Here is a 21,010-nt window from a genome sequence, read left to right as displayed (position 1 = left end):
ATGTCAAGATAGAACATCAAAAATTCATGGAATATGTGACTTTTTCCAAGGGTATTTAATACTTAATGCATTTGTGTCATTTTTCTTTCCAGAGATATTGACAGGTTTTATTAAGTGTTTGTTAGGGAGATTTCATTTTTATCAAGGGACTATAAAGAGAAGCTGCATGCTAAATCAATTTTTTAAAGCTAGAATATTGTTCATTTTTTCATCTTCAAACACTTATAATCCATAGGTTTTATTTAAATTTCTTCTTGGTTTATTTTTGTTTTATGTGAGTGATAGATGCTGACTGTAGCGGTTTTTAATTTCCTTAAGCATAGCTACCAGACCCATGCAACATGGTAAATTCTTCAAAATGCCATACTTACACATTTAGCAATATTGCTCTTTTTTATTGAAGCCAAACAAACAATTTTAGATATTAATCTTTCCCAAACATAGTGATTATTTTGTACTCGGTACAGTATTACTGTGTTTCACATGGAATGCCTCCTTTTGCTGGAAGAGGGAAGGGGAACAGTGCGCCCCTGGGTTGCCTGGCTCTGTAGTGCTTCAGGCCTGATTATGAGCCACAGCAATGGTTCATTTCTCCATCTTCATATATTTATTGTGCTCAAGAAAGTAAAAATATTAATCACTTAAAAATTCTGGAGAAAATCCGTGGCTAGTTTCTCTGCCTGTATTTATTGGGAGGTGTGGGCTGAGGGGAGGTAGCGCTTCAGGAGACCCCATCGCCTGCTGCTGCTGGGCCCCCCATGCCTGAGAGGCCCTCTCACTGTCATCTTTCTGACAGTGGCAGGCAGAAGCTTCTCAGGGACCCTCCTCACCCATCCCATGTGTGTCTGTGTCTTGGAATCTACAGTTACAATTCGTTTGGAAGCTAAAACCAATTGGCTTCAGAGAGTACGTTTTCTGTTTTAATTGTATATTTTTATTTTTAAAGTGCAAGCTAGGAATGTCTTCTAGTGAAAAGGCTATATTGTAATCAACAAAACCTTTATAAGCACCACTTTGCTTCATTAAGTGAGGAACGCTCAGTTATCTTTTGTATAATGTATGAGCTTAAAGATTTTCATCTAAGGATATTTTAGGAACTTTCCAGTAACTTCAGATTAGTAATTTTTGGAAGATGTGTTTTAACTTGGTCTTCAACAGGGAAAAAGGTTTTTTTGTTTGTTTGTTTTTGTTTTAATACATTGTCTGAGCTTAAATGAAAATTGGTTGGGATAGACATTTGTCTTATCCTTGTTCACTTCTTCAGAATAAGTGAAACCATTTATTTTCAAAATTAAATATTTTTAAATTATTAATATTTTTGATATTTGAATGTCTCAAGATTCTTATAAAACTATTATATAATAGTTTTTAGAGATAGCAGAGATTTTTCTTTTTAGAAACCAAATTTTAGTTGGGTAAAGCTGAAGTAGTGGCTGTTTTTGATAAGCCCAGTTTTTGGTTTACAGTAAGTTGCTTTAAAGGCCTTGCCCTGGAAAATATCAAGAACTCTGCGATTGTAATCTACTCTCCCAAAATGCCAGTAGGTGGCGGTAGTGTCACAGTAATGAGAGCTCTGTGGAGAGAGTTGTTTCCTTTCTCCGTTAGTGTCACATTTTGCTTCAGTGTCACTGTTAAGTGCATGTGTCAGTGGCAGAATCTTTTTTTTTAACCAGAATTATGTACAGTATGTACACCCTATTTCTTAAGAAGATAAGAACAACTATTTCTAACAGATTCTGCAAATATTATGTAACCATGCAGCCAAAATGATCTTCAGAATTAATCTGAAGAATGCAGTCACACATTTTTTTCTTGAGTTTTTTTTTTTTTAAATGATTTCATCAGGACTGTGAGCATGGACTTATATGTTGGGTAAGAAATGTGTGTGAATAGCAGGAAGAGAAACATTTTGAAGAGTTAATTTTCCATCTCTTGATGGAGATCACCCATGTTTGGATAGTTGTGTAGGGTCCAAGGCTACTTGAAGACATTTGAGAGTTAGAAGACTCTTCAAGTTATTTTTAGATTTAGCATTTCGAGATTTAGCATTCCAGTTTTGAATATTGTCGTCTTTTCTGCCATTTAATAAGTCAAACTTCTTAGTGGGGGTTCCAAATTTTTAGACTTAGAGATTTAGCATTGGAACTTACTAACTTTCTACAGTTTAATTCTACAGTTTAAATGAATTAAAATACGTAAAAATAACAAAAACAACACTTTGCCACTTCCTAGAGTATGAAAACAGGCAGGATGTGCAGAGTTCCCAGTTGGTCGGGTGATGTGAAGGTTCATCTTATTGAGAGTGAAAGGAAATTTTAGCAATGGAATTCCTTTTCTTTACACTTTTGAAGTTTTTTGTGGTATTTCTTGTGATCAAGTTAGTTTTTAGGGGAAAGGCAGTTCTTATATGCCAGTTTGTACTTTAGTAAGGAAAGACCTGAACGCTAATGTGGTTAAGTTTAATAATTAAATGGAAAACATTTTTAGGACTCTTAGAACATAACCTGGTATTTCATCTGTTACAAAGAAAAGGGAGTGAGAAGCTTCAATCCTGTAGGATTCTCACCTGTCTTCACCATGTTGGTGATCCTCCCACCCCCCTCCCCCCATAGGATTTCCCCATCTTCCTGTATCAGCTAGAAAATGCCCCTGGACAGTATATTATTTTATATATTGACTTACAATATGCCTGCATTAATTTCATTTTTATCACAGAACACATTTTAAAAAAATATGTGAATAGCCGGCTGGGCCTGGTGGCTCACACCTGTAATCTCAGCACTTTGGGATGCCAAGGTGGGAGGATCACGAGGTCAGGAGTTCGAGAGCAGCTTGGCCAATATGGTGAAACCTTGTCTTTACTAAAAATACAAAAAAAAACAAAAAAATTATCAGGGCATGGTGGCACACGCCTGTAGTTCCAGCTACTCAGGAGGCTGAGGCAGGAGAATCCATTGAACCCGGGAGGCGGAGGTTGCAGAGCTGAGATCACGCCACTGCACTGCAGTCTGGGTGACAGAGTGAGACTCCGTCTCAAAAAAAAAAACTTATGTGAATATATTTTTATATTTTGACTTTTCTTCCAAAGGGTTAAAACTGGGCTAAAAGACTCAAGGGGAGAGACGGGCACCTGGGAACTAACACTCAATTGGCAGCCTTTTGTAATACATAATTTGCCTAAAATTGCGCACTGAGCACAAGCTTTTGTTTTCTAATTGATTTACGGTTTTAGCTACTTTTACCTCATCCCCTACTGTCCTGCATAGGGTGCCAGCGAGTACATTACAGTGAGCGATGATAAATTACAGTGCACTTGTGATGCCAGTGCGTCAGGATACAGGAGCTTCCTGCATTAACAGTGGTGCGGAGACCCGGCTTCAGCAGGATTTCATTTGTATCTCAGAAATAACCATTTGTTCATTTGATCACTTACTGCAATCTGTCTATCAGACTGTAATTGAAACTGAAGATCAAAATTGTGCTATTACAGCTTTTAATTTCTTAATTGAGACAAAGTTTTTAAGTGCTTGAAAGGCCTAAGGTGGGGGACGTGGTGAAGAGAGAATATGAAATCTATATAATTTTCCCATAAAAGTGAAGTTTTAGTATTTTTACCAAATGTTCTTTTGTCTAGGAAAGAAGTAAAATTTAAATATGCTGATCTGTTTTGTCGTTGACCTATGTGTTTGTGAAGTTATTTTATAGTCTCATAGACTGCACTTCTCCTGATTTTCCGTGCTTGATCCACATTTGCCGTGTATATGATTCATGTGCGAACAACAAGTTGATTCCCATCAAATGACTTAAGTCGGAGAGAAATGAAAGAGCTTTCAACCGATTAGAGTGCCTTTAATTGTTCCTTTTGTTGACATGGGATTTGAACCCTCTCAGAAGGCCTGTGTGGTACATCATGGCATGAGGTGCAGAGCGGGGCCAGGACGGACCTGGCTTGGGCGGCTCCGCGTTGCTGCTTAGATCCAGTGCTCATTGCGTGGGCGTGCCTGCCTTTTGTAAAGTCGGTCCACCTTAAATTTTGTTTTGTGCAGTGTCTGTGGGTGCTAGTATCGAAATATGAAGAAGCAGATTTATGGCGGCTGCTGGGCACAACAAATTAAGTTGACAGTGATGTATGAGAGCATAACAGCGCGATGATCCCTCTGTAGCGCGGCTGGACGCCGCCTGCTTCATTTGGCTCTTGTTAGGATCTGTTAGGCAGCTAAATAATGAAATTCTGCTGACTGATTTCTGTTTTCCCTTTTTCTCTTTTCACCTCTGCTTTCTAAAACTTCTAATTCCCAGACCCATCCTCATGCCAACAAACTGCCCTTGAAGGATTCTTTCACTTACGAGGACTACAGGTTGGTGTGGGCTGTGTGTGTGCCTGTGTATTGGGGGTGGTTTCTAAGTGAAGTGGGATCCTGGAAGGGAGGGAAGGGTTTCAGTGAGAAGTGACCTGCTGTGACCGTTAAAGCATCCAAACAGAGCTCATCTTTCAGAAGTTATCATGAGCAGCTTGGATAAGTATCAGCATTTTCATAGCCATGTAGAAATTGCCATTAACCTGTCATGGCAGGGAATTAGCTGAGGTAGCCAAATGCTACTTGAGATTAACATTAGTGTTGGGTGGTCCTATGGATTTTTCTTATTTAAAAAGACTATGTTAGTGTAAAATGGGGACTTTTTTTGAACGGAGAGTTTTAATTCACTGCACAGTGTAATAAAATAGTCACATTTTACATTTCTTGCAATTCATAGAGGATTTTTGATCAGAAAGGAGTTTGATGGTTTGCTTTTCAATGAGGCTTAAAATAGGTGCAGAGTCAGCATTTGGGCAAAAGAGGGTTGGCTTGGGGGGTGTCGGGGAGTGGGTTTTGTGAGTCACGAAGACCCGGGAAGGGGCCTGAGCCCTGCGCAAAGCCCTCCTTCCGTCTCTGCCTCTTGGGAACAGTCTCCCTTAAACACTCACTCCTGCATTTCCCCTGGCTCTTTAAAACCCTGGGTTTGTTTTTAAATGATGATGAAGGCCAAACATTGCCTTTGTTACTTAGGAAAAGACTTTGTACATTTGTAAGAGGTCAAACCTAAATTTTTGGTTATGTTATTTCTTACTGCAATTGGCTTTTAAATGTTCCAACCTTAAAACACCATTTGTCTTGTTATAGGTGGGCAGTCTCTTCTGTTATGACGAGGCAAAACCAAATTCCCACAGAGGATGGTTCCCGCGTGACCCTGGCTCTGATTCCTTTATGGGATATGTGTAACCACACCAACGGCCTGGTAACGACCTCTTCCCCTGTGTTGTGTTGAATCTGGGAGGCTGTTGTTGCTAAGCTTTGGGAGCGGGGGTGTTATTCCACCTACCCATCGTACTCCCCCCTGCTGCCTCCCTCCAAAAGGAACAAACAAAACCAAACCGGCCACTCCTCCCCACCGCCCACAAATAGAAGCTGGCATTTTTCTTTTACTGCATTGACTAATACTGAAAACTGGGAGCTTGAATCTTATACCATTTTCAAAAGCCACAGTGAACTACATGTATTTGCTAAGCCATAATTCCAGCCTCAACATTCATTTTCTTATCTTATTGTACCACAGACTAAACCAAAGTTTCTTTTTACTTATTCTCTTTAAAATGCTCATTTATTGGGGAAAAAATCGTATTTCTCATTTTCCCTTTTGTGTCTTCTTTTCTTTGCTGACTCTCTGTTTCCAGTTCTGTACTTTTGATTCTTTCTTGTCCCTGGTCCCTTCCCCTGATGGGCTGACGAATCCCTGGCCATGTTTATGAACCTGTGTTTGTTACTTGCTTTCCCTGGTGCTGTGGGGTGGGAGGAGGGGGCTGGTGCCTTGGGCTCCTTGCCCTTGAATGCAGGAGTCAGCTGGCATCATCACACCTGGGAAGCCTGGGGAGGAGGAAATTGTATTATTATGGTCGCCCACAGCTGGGAAGAGGAGGAGGCAGGCTCTGTTTCTCCACATTCTTCGGATTCCAGGCAGCAGCATAGGTGAAGCGCTCTGTGCTCTGTGAGAGGGTTGTCTGATAAAGATTTCCTGATATTGGCAGAAATATGATACATTTCAGATCATTTTGAAATATCATACTTTATACTAGTATACTGTTTGATTAGGTTTTATGTTCATCTTTTCTCTGTCAGCTTTCCTTGTTATTAGCAGTATTATAAATAGAATAAAGAAATGCCGTGAATGATTATTTCACACTGAATTCCCTAGAATGGCCAGAACACACGTAGTGTGCGCCAGACACCGAAGACAGAATATCCTAGTGCTAATTTGGGAAGGTCTAGCAACAAGTATGTTCTTGAATCTTAAAAGTATTTAAATTGTGGCAAGAAAGAATAGTTCCATTTTTATAATTACATTTTTGCCTTAATTTAGATATTCTTAATTTAATTGGTAATAAATACTAAGACATAATAGCATGTTTTATAACTTATTTTCATTAATGAATATAATTTTACATTTTTTGTTTTGTTTTTCTTCAGAGGTATTTTAAATTGACCATAAGCTTGAAATTTAAGAAATCTTCAAATAGCTTTTAATATCTGACTGTAGTATATTTCTTTTTCTTTTTTTGAATGAGATCATTTGTTCCCAAACTCAATTGATTATTAGAGTTCTTTTTAATAAAATTAAAGCAATAATGCTTGGCTTTACTCTAAATAAACAAAAAGAATTAACACAGGAGCCTCTGTAGCAAGGTGAGCAGTGCCCTACCCCCAGCCCCACGGTCCACCTGATGGCGTTGAGGCTGCCACCAGGCCACCGAGGTCCCTAGCGAAGCTTCCATCTATTGGCACCTCACACACTCATCTGCACATTGGTTTTTGTTTGGCTTCCATGTAAATGGGATAAAACAATTCTTTTTCCCCTACCAAATGTTAAAAAAAAAGAGGTTAGTTTATCTTAAAATAAAAGAAAGAAATTGATGACAACCAATGCTGTATTTTCCCTAATACGACTTACATACTTTTTAACCTACCACAGTCCTGGCAGAAACATTGCTAACCTGTAGAAGGTTTATTCAGGATGCTGGTACTTTGTCTTACAGTGGTTATGTTCCTGACATTCTGCACTCTGCACTCTTGTTAAACTGTTTCCCATTGTAATTATAAGACTTCATGGGAAATTTACTGGAGTAGAATTTAAGAAATTCTGTTTTTTAACACTACAGAGTTGTATATGATACATATTACAGTTAATATCTTTTAAAAAATAAAGTCTTGAAATCAAGGCTTGGCTTTTAAGATGAGATTTTCGTTTTCGTGTGCGTGTGTCCTGACGATCATCTTCTTCTTGTCAGTATACCCTGACTGCCACTCAGGGAGCAGGTGGAATTTGTAACCCGGCAACGCTGTCTGCTTCCGACAATATCCCAAAACCCTGACGATGGTAGTAGAAACAGAAGAATCAAGTCAGTAACAGGAACTCCAAACCAGTGACAGCAAGGAAATGCTCAAGAAAGTAAGGGGCTGGATGAACACCTAGGCTAGAGATGCTGGTGAATATTAACTAATTTCCTAGCCACTGAGAGAAATAAATGTAGAAAGGGTTAAGGTGTGGTACTAAGCTGGAAGAAACAACACATCTTATATCTTGCATGATTTGTTCAAACTTAATGTAAGCAGCAGGTTTCCTTTGTTGAGGATTTTTCGGTTGATATGAGAAGGACACTCCTAAGTGACTGATAGACAGCAGTATTAGTTCCCATACAGAGAGTATGTTGGAATAATCAGGCTTGCATTTGAATCTGCGACTCTACCAGGTGGGATGAAAGGGCAGCTGGAAATTCGAGCACAACGGAGGGAAGTTCTTTTTCAAGGTCCTTCTGTTTGTGTATTGAAAAAATTAATCTAAAACATTTATATTTAGATGAGTCTTACAGTCTCAAAAGCCCATTTTTACAATAGCAGACAAGTCTCTCCGAACAACCTGTCCCCCCACACCCTCCGTGCACACAGGTCTGACTCACCTGTGGTTCCCTGCTATTCTTCAGACACCAGCAGATTCCTTCGCTCTTGCTGTTGCCTCTGCCTAAGACCCCCCATTCCTTAGGCACTTACAGGACTCACTCATAGACCTCCTCCAGCGTGGCTGCCCTGAGCACCCTGTGTGGAATGATTACGCCTCTGGCTCATCCGCCCTCCTGCCCTGTCCTGTTGCATTTCCCTCTATTGTCCAGATCCTCTTGTTTCTGCCTTTTTAAAAAATTATTGTTGGTTCACCCCCCACCTCCCATTAGAATGGAAGATCCATGAACGCAGGGTGATATTGGAGGAGGGTCTGTTTTGTTCATAGCTATATCGCTGTGGTATTTTTTTGATGAATTCATGAGTGGTGAATAAATGAGTGTAAAAGCCCCACGCCTAGGAAAAAAGATCAGAAAGAAATAAATCAAAATGTTAACGTGATTGTGATCTTTTTTTCCTTTGTTTTTAAAAAATATTTTCCAAATTTTATTTGATGAGCCTGTATTACTTTATCTTCCTCCCCCCAGCCATGAAATCAATATAATACATATTTGTCGAAGAAAATTTGAAAAACACAGAAAAGAAAATGTAAATGGTCCTCACTCTGTTTCCATCTTAGGGATGTATGTGTGTGTATATCATGCCCTTCCTCCTATGTTACTTTTAATATGTAAACGAAACTAGAATACGGCTGTGCACCAAGTGTGCCATTGAGTTACCAAGCCAGCCACAGATGTGAGTGGTGTGCGCTGCAGGCAGGTGGTGGCTTTCAGGGAGCAGGGCTCCATGGAGCTGCCGGAGGCTTCCACTCTCTGCTGGGTTCCTCCTCCAGCATTGCCAGCAAACTCTGGCTGCCACCCGCTCCTCTCCCCCGGGCACTCTTGAGACTCCTGTGGGGCTATTCTCAGTTCCACATGCTTTTATATATACGTATATATATAAATTTTTTTCTCCCTGTGTTTCTTTTCCACTAGATGTCCCTATGGGTAGGGACTGAGACTTTTCATGCCATTTTCCAAGTGCCTCGCTTAGGGCCTGGCATAGGATGGCACTCAATATTGTAGAAGGGAAGTTAGCTGGCAGTGTGGGAGGCAGGAAGCGGCACGTGGAGCTGGGCAAGGAGGAGGTGGAAGGACCCTGTCCTTGCTTGATATCGGGAGGCTGCCCCTGGACCAGCCCTGGCCTTCCCAACCCCTCCTCTCCTAGTCTGGGCTTCAAGTCAGATCTGGTCAGCGGCTACAGATTTCTGGGCGTAGGTGGTAATTTCCTGGGGCTCCTGCCAGAAGGCCCTTGCTGAGCAGTGGGGTCCTTACAGCCTTGGAAGGCCCCTCTGCAGGCCCACCCCAGGAGGGCTCTGCTCTGAGAGAGTCCTCTAGAAACCTGGCTTCAGGCAAGGGAGGAGCGAGGCCTCTGCTTCCGCCTGCAATTCTTTGCATTGAGACACGCTTTTGATACCATCCTAGAGGACGTGTTTGGCAGTGCCACACAAAGAAGTTAGACACTCAGCCTCCAAACATTCTGACCCTCGCTGAGAAAGGGCTGCAGACCAGGGCAGGATCCCAGCCTGTTTGCCTGTCAGGGTTGCCGTGGACATGTTAAGCTATTTCTTGAGCTTGATGTTTGCTGAGAGTGGGAAATACCTGTAAAATACCCTTAAACACCCATAATCCTTTCTCCGCAATCTCCCTAAATTTTCTCTTCCTTCCCCTAACTTCCCTCCTGTTGGTGCTGCCAGCAGGTATGTCCCTGTGTACCTGTACTGCCGGCACCCTGGGAGTGCCTGGACTCCCTCCTGGGAGTTCATGGTATGGGCAGCTTCTCATTCCACTTTGTTGTCAAGGTGATGTTTTGGGGTCAGAAAAGTACATCCGACGCTGGGCAGGAACTTCATGGAGTTGATTTTAATTCAATTGAAGTGTTTAAAATGTTCTGCGAGTGAAATGTTCTAGAATACTTGGCTTCATTTATTTCTCATTGCTGCATATTTCTCATGGGTCTTTGCAGATCAGAAGCATGAAGGAATCTTAGACATATGGTTAATAAACCTTATTTATTCTTGGGATATTGAGTTTAAAGATTAGTGTTACACGGCCTTCCATCCCAAAATGCCATTCCCTAGACTCAGAAGTCATCTTTTGAATCCAAGCTGTTGATGCCTTATTAGCCAGGAGCACTTGTAGCTGCTGTGAACCTTGGATTCTCCAGGATAAAATGAGTAGGTCAAAAAGTAATCAGTGACCATCGACAGACAACCTAAGAGATTGGGCGCTGCTCTGAAAGACAGGACTCTGAGAAGGAGCTTTTAATAGAAGCTGGGGACCCTTTCCTTTCCCCTGGGGGATTCATGCATCACGTGAATATTCTCAAAGGCCACTTCAGGTTTTAGGTTCTGTATGCTGAGCACTCGGGGACATAGAGATCAACAAGGGGCTCCAGCTTCCAAGTCTGATCGACGGGGAGGCAGGTGCACAGATAACGTGACTTGGGTTGGAGGGCATAAGGACGGGGCTGTGGGAGTGCACAGGAGGGCAGGGTAAGGAGGGGCTTCCCCGAGAAGCCAGGCCACAACAGGAGTAGAAGGTAGTGTCAGGCAGGAGGGAACTGGGACGGCAGGTGGGTGGCAGTTCCTGAAGCTGGAGGGAAGCGTGAGCTGCCTCCTTATTTGGCCGTGCTCAGGAACTTGGGGTTTATTCGGAAGGCAGAGCGGAATCATAGGAAGATTTTGAACAGGAGAGTGACATCGTACAATTAGCAACTCCAGAAGGACAGTATTGGATTCTGAGACTAGGTTCCAAGAGTTGGAAGGTTTTTGCAAATAACAAGCTAGGTGAGAAGGAATAAGGACTGTAGCCACGCAGAGGAATGAGGAAGAAAGTCCAAACAGTATTTACAAGATGAAATACTGACCAGGTGAGACGCGAGGGTTTCCTTGTAACTTGTGTGCTGAGGCCATGACATTGGCTGACCTTCACTAAGACAGGAGAGCTTAGAAGGAGACGCAGGTTTAGGGTATAGTGAGAGGATTTTCTATATTTATTTCTAATGGACTTAGAAACTCTCACATTGTATTTCTCAGCAGAAAGAGAGGGAATAAAAAACAACAAAGTTATTTTATTTTGCCTTTGCATGCTTGAAAGTTTTAATTTCTTTAATTCAGAGCATATATCCATAATTCAGAAATAGAGCTTTTCTTTTCCCTGATTCTTTATCCAATGGAACACCCACTTGGGTTTCTTAATGGCCAAACATTAGATAAAGATAATGCTTGCAAATGAATGAGAGTAGTGCAGATCATCAGTGAACAGAAACGAGGCTTATGTGCGCCTGTGGGAGGTGTGGCCTGTGGGCACAGGGAGGCCCAGAGGCGATTATGTTTTGTTAAGTCCAACAAGTGACAATCTGTATAGTCTCTTTATCTAACTGTACTTCCTTTATTTCAGGTATATAATTTTCCATAATCATCTCTGATATAACTAGAGTTAACCTCAGTGCTCAAGCAGTTCTTTGCCCCATTTCCCAAAGCATTCACATGCAACCTTTTGAGTACCTTGGGATCCCCTTTTTCCTCTGATTGCCAGAAACAAGCTCATAAATTAAGTGAGATGTGCGTGTGTTTGCCTCACCGTCGTTTCCTTCCTCCTCCCCGGGCTAGATCACTACTGGTTACAACCTGGAAGATGACCGCTGTGAGTGTGTGGCTCTGCAGGATTTTCGGGCTGGAGAGCAGGTGGGTCTTGTGGCATCTCACAAAATGTGGGCCAGCCAGTGGGCACTAAGTTAACACTGTGTTGGTAATGTTAAAAAGGGAAAAAATGTGGAATTCACATTGAGGATTGTTTTTCTGGAACACATCTTGAGACCTGAACCCGTAGTATACATATTCATTTGTGCTTTACTCACTTGTGCTTTGCATTGTGCTTTGGGTCCACAGAGAAAAAGATTTAAACAGTTACTTGCACAATTGGCCTAATATTTGTAAATATTTGTAACACTATTAACTGAAAATAAAGTGTGTTATGACACTAAAACAATTTTTAACATTTCATAAACTGTGTTGCATTTATTTTTTCTACTGATTAGAACTTTCTTTATAAGAGTAAGGGGCAAAAGCAAGGGAATCTGTTGTCTTATACTTTCATTTTAATCTCTAATTTTTTAATCTAGTAGTTTGGGTGGGAGGAGGGGTAAGCCTTTGGGTGAGTTTGAAAATACGTGTCTATAAATTCCTACATTCTATCAGTCTACAGCCAAGCAGACAGTACAGTTGTGGAACTCACATCCGTAATTGACATTCCAGTTGAGACAAAATGAAAAATATTTGTCTAGCAAAGTATTGATCCGTTCCTTCTTCAGAAAAGTTTATAAACCCACCTGCTAGGTGCAGGATTAATTGCCACAGGATCTAGAAATAAGTTTCTGACAGATACTGCTTTACAGTTCCAGAAAAGACCCTGCTGTATTAAAAGGACAGGAAGAACTTGGTGACTTTTAAAATGCAGTCTTATAGTAATAGCCTTGCTGTCCTTTGGAAGGAGAAGAGGATTATAATAGAGGCCTGGTGACCCCAGAGCACCTGGGGTCCTTTGAGTACTAGTAAGGCCTTTGGTGGTACTTTCTCCTGGCGTCTCCTCTCCTCTCCATGCGGTGGTGGAAGTGGGTGCTTGGTCTCAGTTTGGAAAGTTGGGGAAATTGCACAGCTTCACCCTTGCAACCTATACCAAACAGGTGTATCAATACTTTCAGCTATTTCGTGTCTAAATGTAAAGTAGCACTAAGCCTCTGCCCTGCCGTGTGTTAAGAATACATGCCAAGTTTGTCTAATGCCCTTTTCTTTTTTCTTTACTGCATCTCAGATTTACATTTTTTATGGCACTCGATCCAATGCAGAGTTTGTGATCCACAGTGGTTTTTTCTTTGACAATAACTCACACGACAGAGTGAAAATAAAGCTTGGAGTGAGTAAAAGTGACAGACTCTACGCCATGAAGGCCGAGGTCTTGGCTCGTGCTGGCATCCCCACGTACGTAGAAAAACATCGGCTGGCCCTTTCCTGCAGTACTTGAACTATTTCCAGTTGCATAGTGTTTAATTGGTGTGTTAATAAAACTTCTCTCCAGTAGTTTGTCTTAATCCGTTTATCCCTGTGGCACAGCAAATTTAAGCCATGGCGATGCTTGGTGACTTACCAGCGTTTTCAGATAAACATAATTGTGTCATTGGGTGCATTCACAGTCAGTTCTGGGGGATATGGCCTGAAATCCTCAGTAAGTTAAATAAGTACTTTCGTATCATTCATGTCTTTCACCTTGGAAAGGTTAATGGCCTGGATCAATTTGTTTCATTTAATTCTTTGCTGCCGTTAGTTTCTGTAATGAAGTCATGATCCTCAGTGATTTCAAGAATTTCTAGTTAAATTCTTTAAGATTTTCTTGCATTTGAGGCATAAAATGATAAAGAAGACAGGAATTAGGATTCATTAGTTCTCCAGGGAATGGAGGAACCATTCTTAATGAAAATGGATTATCCAGACCTTTTTTTATTGAACTTGTCAATATTTGATTAATGATTAAAGTGTGAACTCAACATAAATTATTGTTAACACTTTTTGAAAACCATGTGTATGTTTAATTTTTTGAATGTGTTGTGTGCAACCTGAGATTACAGCTGTTAGGCTCTAGGAAAAGCTTGTGAGGATGGACTCCAATTCTGGATGTCCACTTGCCTCCGCCCCAGCCTGTGGCCTTTTGCAGGGGCTGAAAATCGTGCTCACAGTTCAGATGAGGAGCTGGAATGACCATTCCAGCTCAGCTCTCCTTGAGGACAACCAGACGTGCTGTAGACTTAAGGGATCTCAGTCTGGAGCAAGTGGGTAACCGCAGCAGGGTGACTGATCTTGCTTTCTGCTTTTATCAGTTCCAGCGTTTTTGCATTGCATTTTACGGAGCCGCCCATCTCTGCTCAGCTTTTGGCTTTTCTCCGAGTATTCTGCATGACTGAAGGTAAGTCATTTCAGGAAAAAAGAGATGTTGACTTTTTTCTTTTTAAATCATGAAAGGGTAAAGCATAGGGATTCAGATTAAAGGTAAAGTGGATTAAAACTACAATACTTTTGGAAAGAGACAAGATGCAATACTGGAGAAAGAAGAAATTGATTTGTTTTACCCTAGAAGTGTTTTATTAAATCCTCGATGTGTTGTCAATATTAATTTGTAATACGCAAATAATTCTCAACTGCATTTGAAGAAAACTTAAAACATCTTGGATGGGGTAAATATATATAAATTCTACATTCGTAGCCTGACAGAGCCTCATTTCACTCACAGGGCACTAGTCTTTTTCACTTACATAGAGCAGTTCAGGATCAGTTGATGCTGTGATGTTGTGTAGTCAGCTGTGGCATACGCGGACCGTAGGACTTTATTTGTTAACCTACTCTGCATTCTAAATCTGAAATTGCCAGCAAGCATTTTAATGCCAGGCATCCTGTTAGAGTAAATAACAGTGCAAACAGAATCTGTGTAGAACACAAAATGTTCCTGGCTACAGCCTCTTATTTCAGGCCCAGAAAGAGTTAAGTATTTGTATTGAGCATCTACTTTTATATTTGCTTAAAACAAGTCATTTGGGGTTTCTTATACTGAGATTTGACCTCTCGTGGTTGTGTTTTTATTTTTCATCCTAAAATGTATCTTACAAATTTCCTGGTCCTGAGGTTTCATTTTTAAGAGTGAGTGAGTGAGAGAGAGAGAGTGAGAGAGAGAGAGAGAGAGAGAGTTGCTGTTGTTAACTACCATAAATCCTGTACAGAACAGTCTGAGTAGGAATGAGTAAATGAGTGTTTGACTGAGTGAACAGATGAACAAGTGTTCTGGAAGGAAGCTGCCCAAGCACTTCTTTGGTCAGAGGAACCAGTCATGGCCCATGTGAGGGAAGCTGCTGTGCTCGGCGGTCACTGGCTTTGGTTTTAATGTCCGGATCCAGGGAGCAGTGCAGCACAAGTCCAGGGCTTGACATCACGCTGGAGGCAGAAAAAACCTAGTCCCAAAACAGGAGAGGCAGTTCACACACCAACTGCAGAACCCAAACTGAGATACAGTCATTGTTCCTCATAAGCAACGCTGTCACTAGATTTACGGTTATTCAAGTGGGAGCTTTTGGTGCTTTTTGTACTTGGGTAATGGTTCATCAATTCAATTTAATGAACATGAGTTAAGGGGTTAACTGTGAGCTTTTCTTGCATATATATGGATACAGAATTGAATGTTGCAGTTCATATACTCAAGGAATTTATAATTAAGAGAGGTGATGGTGACGATATTCCTAGAATTTGTGAAGCATTCACTGTGTGCCAGGTATGATGCTAAATGTGGTACCTGCTTAATTTTAATCCCATCAGCCTTGATTGATAAGCGCTCCCATTTTACTGATGTAGATTCCACTTCAAAGAGGATAAGTATTAGCTGGGCGTGGTAGCACGTGCCTCTATTCCCAGCTACTCAGGAGGCTGAGGTAGGAGGATTGTTTGAGCCTGGGAGGTCAAGGCTGCAGTAAGCCAACCCCAGCCTGGGTGACAGAGTGAGACCTGGGTGGGTGGGGAGTGGGGGAAGAGTATAAAGTTGGCTGGATGCTGTGGCTCATGCCTGTAATCCCAGCACTTTGGGAAGTTGGAGGATTGATTCAGCCTGGGAGGTTGAGGCTGCAGTGAGCCGTGATCTTGCTACTGCACCCCAGCCTGGCCAACAGAGCAAGACCCTGTCTAAAACAAACAAACAAACAAACAAAAAACCCAAAGAGGATAAGTAACTTGGCCGAGGTTGCTCAGTAAGCAAGTGATGACCCTGACTTAGAACCCAGCTCTGTTAACTGCAGAGCCCATGTGCAGGACATCCCACATTGCTCCTGCTGGTTCACAGATAACATAGTACATGGAAAAAAGTCTTAGTGCTCTAGGGGTCTGGAGGAAATGGCATTCAAGTTAAACCCTGGAGCTCAGCGACGGTTTGGACAAGGTAGAGCAGGAGGGGAGGGGTATGACTGAAGACCTTTAGCAGAGGGAGGAGCTTGAGCAGGAGCTAGGGAGAGAGGGTGGAGGGCACTGGGCTCTGTACTCTCTGGGGAGAGCACACACTGTGGTGGCCAGAATGAGGTGCAGGGATAATTTGCAGGCCCTGTGTGCTGGAGGAAAGCTCAGGAGGGCACCTGCTGCAGGAGCTCCTGGTCAGCTCCTGTGCTGCAGGCAGGCCACATGCTACATTGTCTTACTCCCCTTTTTGTAGGCTTTATTTCTCCAGGAATGTGAAATGAGTCCAGTTTTCACTTTTAAAAAGTAGCGGAGAGAAAGCTCTGCCGCACACCTGCAGCTTCCATCATTGCAGAGTGCAACTTGGGCAGATTGAGGAGGGAGATGAGGGAAGGAAATAGTAACCTTCGTATTGGGGGCCTTTGAAAAGAACTTTCAGCCACTAAGAAAGCTTAAAAAAACAGAACTTCCATGTTGTATACAAAGAATATGAAATGAAGACTCAAAACTAAAAATCCTGAATTTTATCGTGATCTTTACTAACAAAAGTTAATAAACTTTTTTGAACATTAGATAGCCTGTTTTCTTAAAACTGCTTGAATCCTTTTAGGTCTGTTGATTCTCTTTAGTTCCTCTCCAGTCAGACAATTTGTCATGTCAAGACAATTGCTGTATCTTTGAATTACTCTAGCTAATACTAATAAAAGTTTGGTTTGCTGGCAGCCGCAGTTCTTCAGTTTGAATTGTAAATAGTGACAGCTGTGGGGCATTTTGCTCTGAAAGAGACACTGTCTCCTAATCACATAAGAAGCATGGGTCTGTTTCTTCAGCATGAATAGGATCGGCTTGTTTTGGTTTTGGAGATAATGTGCCGGGAGATAAAATGCTAAGAGCAGTTGCTGAATTCTTTCCTCTTCTTAAATATATTTGGAGATAATTGAGATGTTCACTTGTGTGTATTTGTAATTCCTATTTAAATTCCTGACAAGTGAGAGAGATGGGCATATTTTTCATTAACTAAGATTTTTTTTTTTTTTTTTTGAGACAGGGTCTCACTTGGTTGCCCAGGCTGGAGTGCAGTGGCACGATCACAGCTCACTGCAGTCTCCACCTCCTGGGTTCAAGTCATCCATGCACCTCAGCCTCTTGAGTAGCTGGGACTACAGGCATGTGCCACCACACCTAGCTAATTTTGTATTTTTTGTAGAGATGGGGTTTCGCCACATTGCCCAGGTTGGTCTCAAACGCCTGGGCTCAAGTGATCCACCTGCCTTGGCTTCCCAAAGTGCTGGGATTAGAGGCGTGAGCCACTGCGCCCGGCCCATTAACTAAGATTTTGATAGTGCTCCTTATGGTAGCACCGTTTGATTTAGGCTCTTATTTCTTTCAGTTTGTGGCTTGTTATGAAAGTGGCTTAAATAGCTTGGTCAGGTCATCTACTAGAATAAGTGTCAATCAGATTACAGTTATGGGCTCGCGGGATTGTTGTGGCTCTTGTTCCTTTCACTGTTTACGTCATTCACCTAAATGTCTCTTTTTGACTCCGTGTGACTGAGCTCATGGCTAGCAAAAAGGGTATTGTCAAAATAAGTGGTACATGGCTGAAGATTGTCTTTAAAAATTATCTTGTGAAACTGTCTAAAGGCTCTCTGTGTCCCTCATAGAAACAGTGAAAAATGGAGTGCTACCACGGCTTGATCTGGATTCCACATGAAGAGGCCTGACCTGGTGTTGCTCCCCAAAACTTAGCTCTGCTCTACTTTGGAGAGTCTAGGAGTGGCCTGGCCCATTGCGTAGGGACAGCTTTTACCGTGGGAAAATGGCGTTGTTGGAAACAATATTTTCTAAGGTGGTTGCTTGTTCAAATGAGGAGTGCTGTGTTTTCCTCCTAACAGATTGCCATTTGTGTTTCTCGTAGAAGAACTGAAAGAACACTTGCTGGGAGACAGCGCTATTGATAGAATCTTCACCTTGGGGAACTCGGAATTTCCTGTTAGCTGGGACAACGAGGTCAAACTTTGGACATTTCTTGAAGATAGAGCCTCACTTCTTTTAAAAACATATAAAACAACTATTGAGGTAATTACACTAAATAAATGAGGATTTGAACTTTGTTGCGTTGTTAAGATGTTTAATGAGGCTTGGTGCGGTGGCTCACGTCTGTAATCCCAGGACTTTGGGAGGCCGAGGTGGGGGCGGATCATGAGGTCAGAAATTCAAGACCAGCCTGGCCAACATGGTGAAACCCTGTCTCTACTAAAAATACAGAAATTAGCTGGGCATGGTCTGTAATCCCAGCTACTTGGGAGGCTGAGGCAGGAGAATCGCTTGAACCCGGAAGGTGTAGGTTGCAGTGAGCCGAGGTCTCGCCGCTGCACTCCAGCCTGGGCGACAGAGCAAGACTCCGTTTCAAAAAAAAAAAAAAATGTTTAATGAAAGATTTCTTGTTAATTCTAAACTACCGTAATAGTTTAGCAAAATGATTGCATTTGAAATTTTCCATTCATTTCCCAAAAAATCATATTTAGGCATTGTTTATTAGAAGATACATTTTTTAAATTATTTAATACTTTTTTATGATTTCTAATGCACATGATTTCACAAACGTGTTTTCATTTGTGCTTTTTAAGTTCACTACTGAGCCACTAACTTCAAATACGTCTTTCTCATTCATTCGTTCCTTCACTGATGCCATTCACCCACGTGCTGCCCTGGGGCTACATCAGTGCCCAAGATGGACGGGATGATTTTTAAATCAGTGACGTTCCCTGGCAGATGGGGTAGCACTGTTTGATTTAGGCTGTTCTTTCTTGTTTTGTAACATTTCCATTGAGATATAATTTACATACAATAAAAGGCACACTTCTGAAGCATTCATTTTGATGTGAGTGTCTGGTCTTGTGACCACCTGCCCAGTCAAGTGTTAGAACCTCCCGTCACCCCAAAAAGTTCCCCCATGTCCCCATCCCCAGCTCTTGTGCCCTCTGTCTCTATAGTTTTGGTTTAGACTTCTTGTAATTAATTTTGCCCTTTTTTGTTTTCCAGGAAGATAAATCCGTCTTGAAAAACCAGGATCTTTCTGTTCGTGCAAAAATGGCCATCAAATTGCGCTTAGGTGAGAAAGAGATTTTGGAAAAAGCAGTAAAGAGTGCAGCTGTCAACCGGGAATACTACCGCCAACAGATGGAGGAAAAGGCTCCGCTTCCCAAATATGAAGAGAGTAACCTTGGGCTGTTAGAGAGCAGTGTGGGGGACTCGAGGCTCCCCCTGGTCTTGAGAAACCTCGAGGAGGAGGCTGGAGTGCAGGATGCCTTGAACATCAGAGAGGCAATCAGCAAAGCAAAGGCCACAGAAAACGGGCTTGTAAATGGTGAAAACTCTATCCCTAATGGGACCAGGTCCGAAAATGAAAATCTCAATCAAGAAGAAAGTAAAAGAGCAGTTGAAGATGCCAAAGGATCTTCTTCAGACAGCACTGCTGAAGTTAAGGAGTAGCTCGAGGTGAAGCTGGATGGGGGATCCAGTGGAGCAGGAGTTGACGGACGGTCCGTTCGCATCGCTGTGTTTCCTTGTTAACATTTTTCTTTCTGCAGAGAGGAAGATATGTTTTTGCTGCTTTATATAAAAATGGTTTTTTTAAGTTATTTTGAAAATCTAGCTTCCCTTTTTGATTAAGATTGCCATCTTGCTTTTAGGCGAAACAAACCAATGAACAAACAACCACAAGAAAGGGAGAAGAGGTGCCTGTGGGAGATTTTGCAGACCTGTTGTGGGTATAGGTATTTTCTTCCTGGGGAAGAATTCAGTTCCTGTCTCAGCTGTACTTTTGTGGGCCTGTCATCTTGACGACCAGAATGAAAGCTTGCTCTGCCTCCTGCCAGCCAGAGCTGGTGGCGGGACTTGGGGATTCAGCGTGAAAGTGGGGAAGTTGCACAGCAGAAAACAGAATTGAAGTTGGGAAACTTTAGAGTCTGGGCAAAATGTTTGGTTTTTCTCCTTAAAAAAAATAACACCCCATTACCAAAAGAAAAGGTAAGGTGGCAACCTTATTTTTAATAGTTTGAAATGTTGATGATAATCCTAATTATATAAAAAAATATATATAAACACACATATATATAGTGATTTCTAAAGATTTGTTTACTTTTGTGTTTTGTTTTACTGTACTAAGAACTTGTCCTTTCTCCTTGAATCAAAGTAGGACATGCATCATCCTCCTAATTTTAAATGTTGGCTCTGATTTTAAAGTGGTGCATTTGATTCCAGCCTTGGTAATGGAGAGTTTGCAAACACACAGCGGCCCACAGCTTCACGTGGTGGTGCGCAGTGTGAGGCAGCTCCTTGGCTTTCCTGGTTTTCACAACAAGCTAGAGATTTTCAAAGCTACACTTTTGAGTAAAAACCCTTATTAAAAGAAAAACATGATTAATATTTTTGTCTATTCCTTTTTTTGGAGTGGGACAGGCCCTGTGAGTTTAGCTTTTACACAAACCATCTTACTGCCCAAGCATTGTTTGAACCTTGACCTCTTGCCTAGGCTGTGCTAACCTGGGGGCTACTGAGGCATAGCCGTGGGGCCCAGAGGCCTGCAGGAGCCCCCCTCATCAGCCTGCCCATCTATGCAGGCAGCGGGAGCTCAAGCAAAGGAGTCCTTAGGATTTAGGGGAAGGAAAAGGTTGGGACCGTGTCCTTGGGGTGGGAGAGGGATCTGTCTCCTTCTGCCACCAGTTTTCAGGTTTACTGATACCAGTTTTTCTTTACCACAAATTTTCACATTGTCTCTGATGTCCTGAGTACACCGCTGATTTTGAAAACGTGAATGACTCCCCCAGCTGTTTGATAAATGCTGCTGCAACACAGGTCGTCTTAAGGATGCTCTGGGAGTTTCTCTTGGGGAAGACATAGCTCTGCAGATCAATTGCCTAATCCCCCCGACAGTTGAGATAAATTTAACTCTTTAAGGCATTACTTGTGTTGCTTAGCAGGGTAGTTTACCTGCTGC

The 21,010-nt window shown here is 41.9% G+C and overlaps 1 protein-coding gene across 1 annotated transcript in view; it reads left to right on the top strand.

The window, feature by feature from the left end:
* The window catches only part of SETD3 (SET domain containing 3, actin N3(tau)-histidine methyltransferase), an 83,593-nt gene extending 63,156 nt beyond the window's left edge, over nt 1–20,437 (top strand). Inside the window, exons 7-13 of the mRNA XM_054447563.2 lie at nt 4,300–4,358; nt 5,163–5,277; nt 11,641–11,715; nt 12,842–13,008; nt 13,902–13,987; nt 17,927–18,087; nt 19,054–20,437. Of these exons, the coding sequence (XP_054303538.1) occupies nt 4,300–4,358; nt 5,163–5,277; nt 11,641–11,715; nt 12,842–13,008; nt 13,902–13,987; nt 17,927–18,087; nt 19,054–19,503 (1,113 nt within the window). The 3' untranslated portion in view covers nt 19,504–20,437. The remainder of the gene's footprint in view (nt 1–4,299; nt 4,359–5,162; nt 5,278–11,640; nt 11,716–12,841; nt 13,009–13,901; nt 13,988–17,926; nt 18,088–19,053) is intronic.
* Nucleotides 20,438–21,010: the final 573 nt, after the last annotated feature.

The sequence above is a fragment of the Pongo pygmaeus genome, chromosome 15 (genome assembly GCF_028885625.2).
Source record: "Pongo pygmaeus isolate AG05252 chromosome 15, NHGRI_mPonPyg2-v2.0_pri, whole genome shotgun sequence".
NCBI classification, from domain to species: Eukaryota; Metazoa; Chordata; class Mammalia; order Primates; family Hominidae; genus Pongo; species Pongo pygmaeus.
The sequence above is the reverse complement of the archived record's forward strand: the minus strand, read 5'-3'. Positions and strand labels throughout refer to the sequence as shown.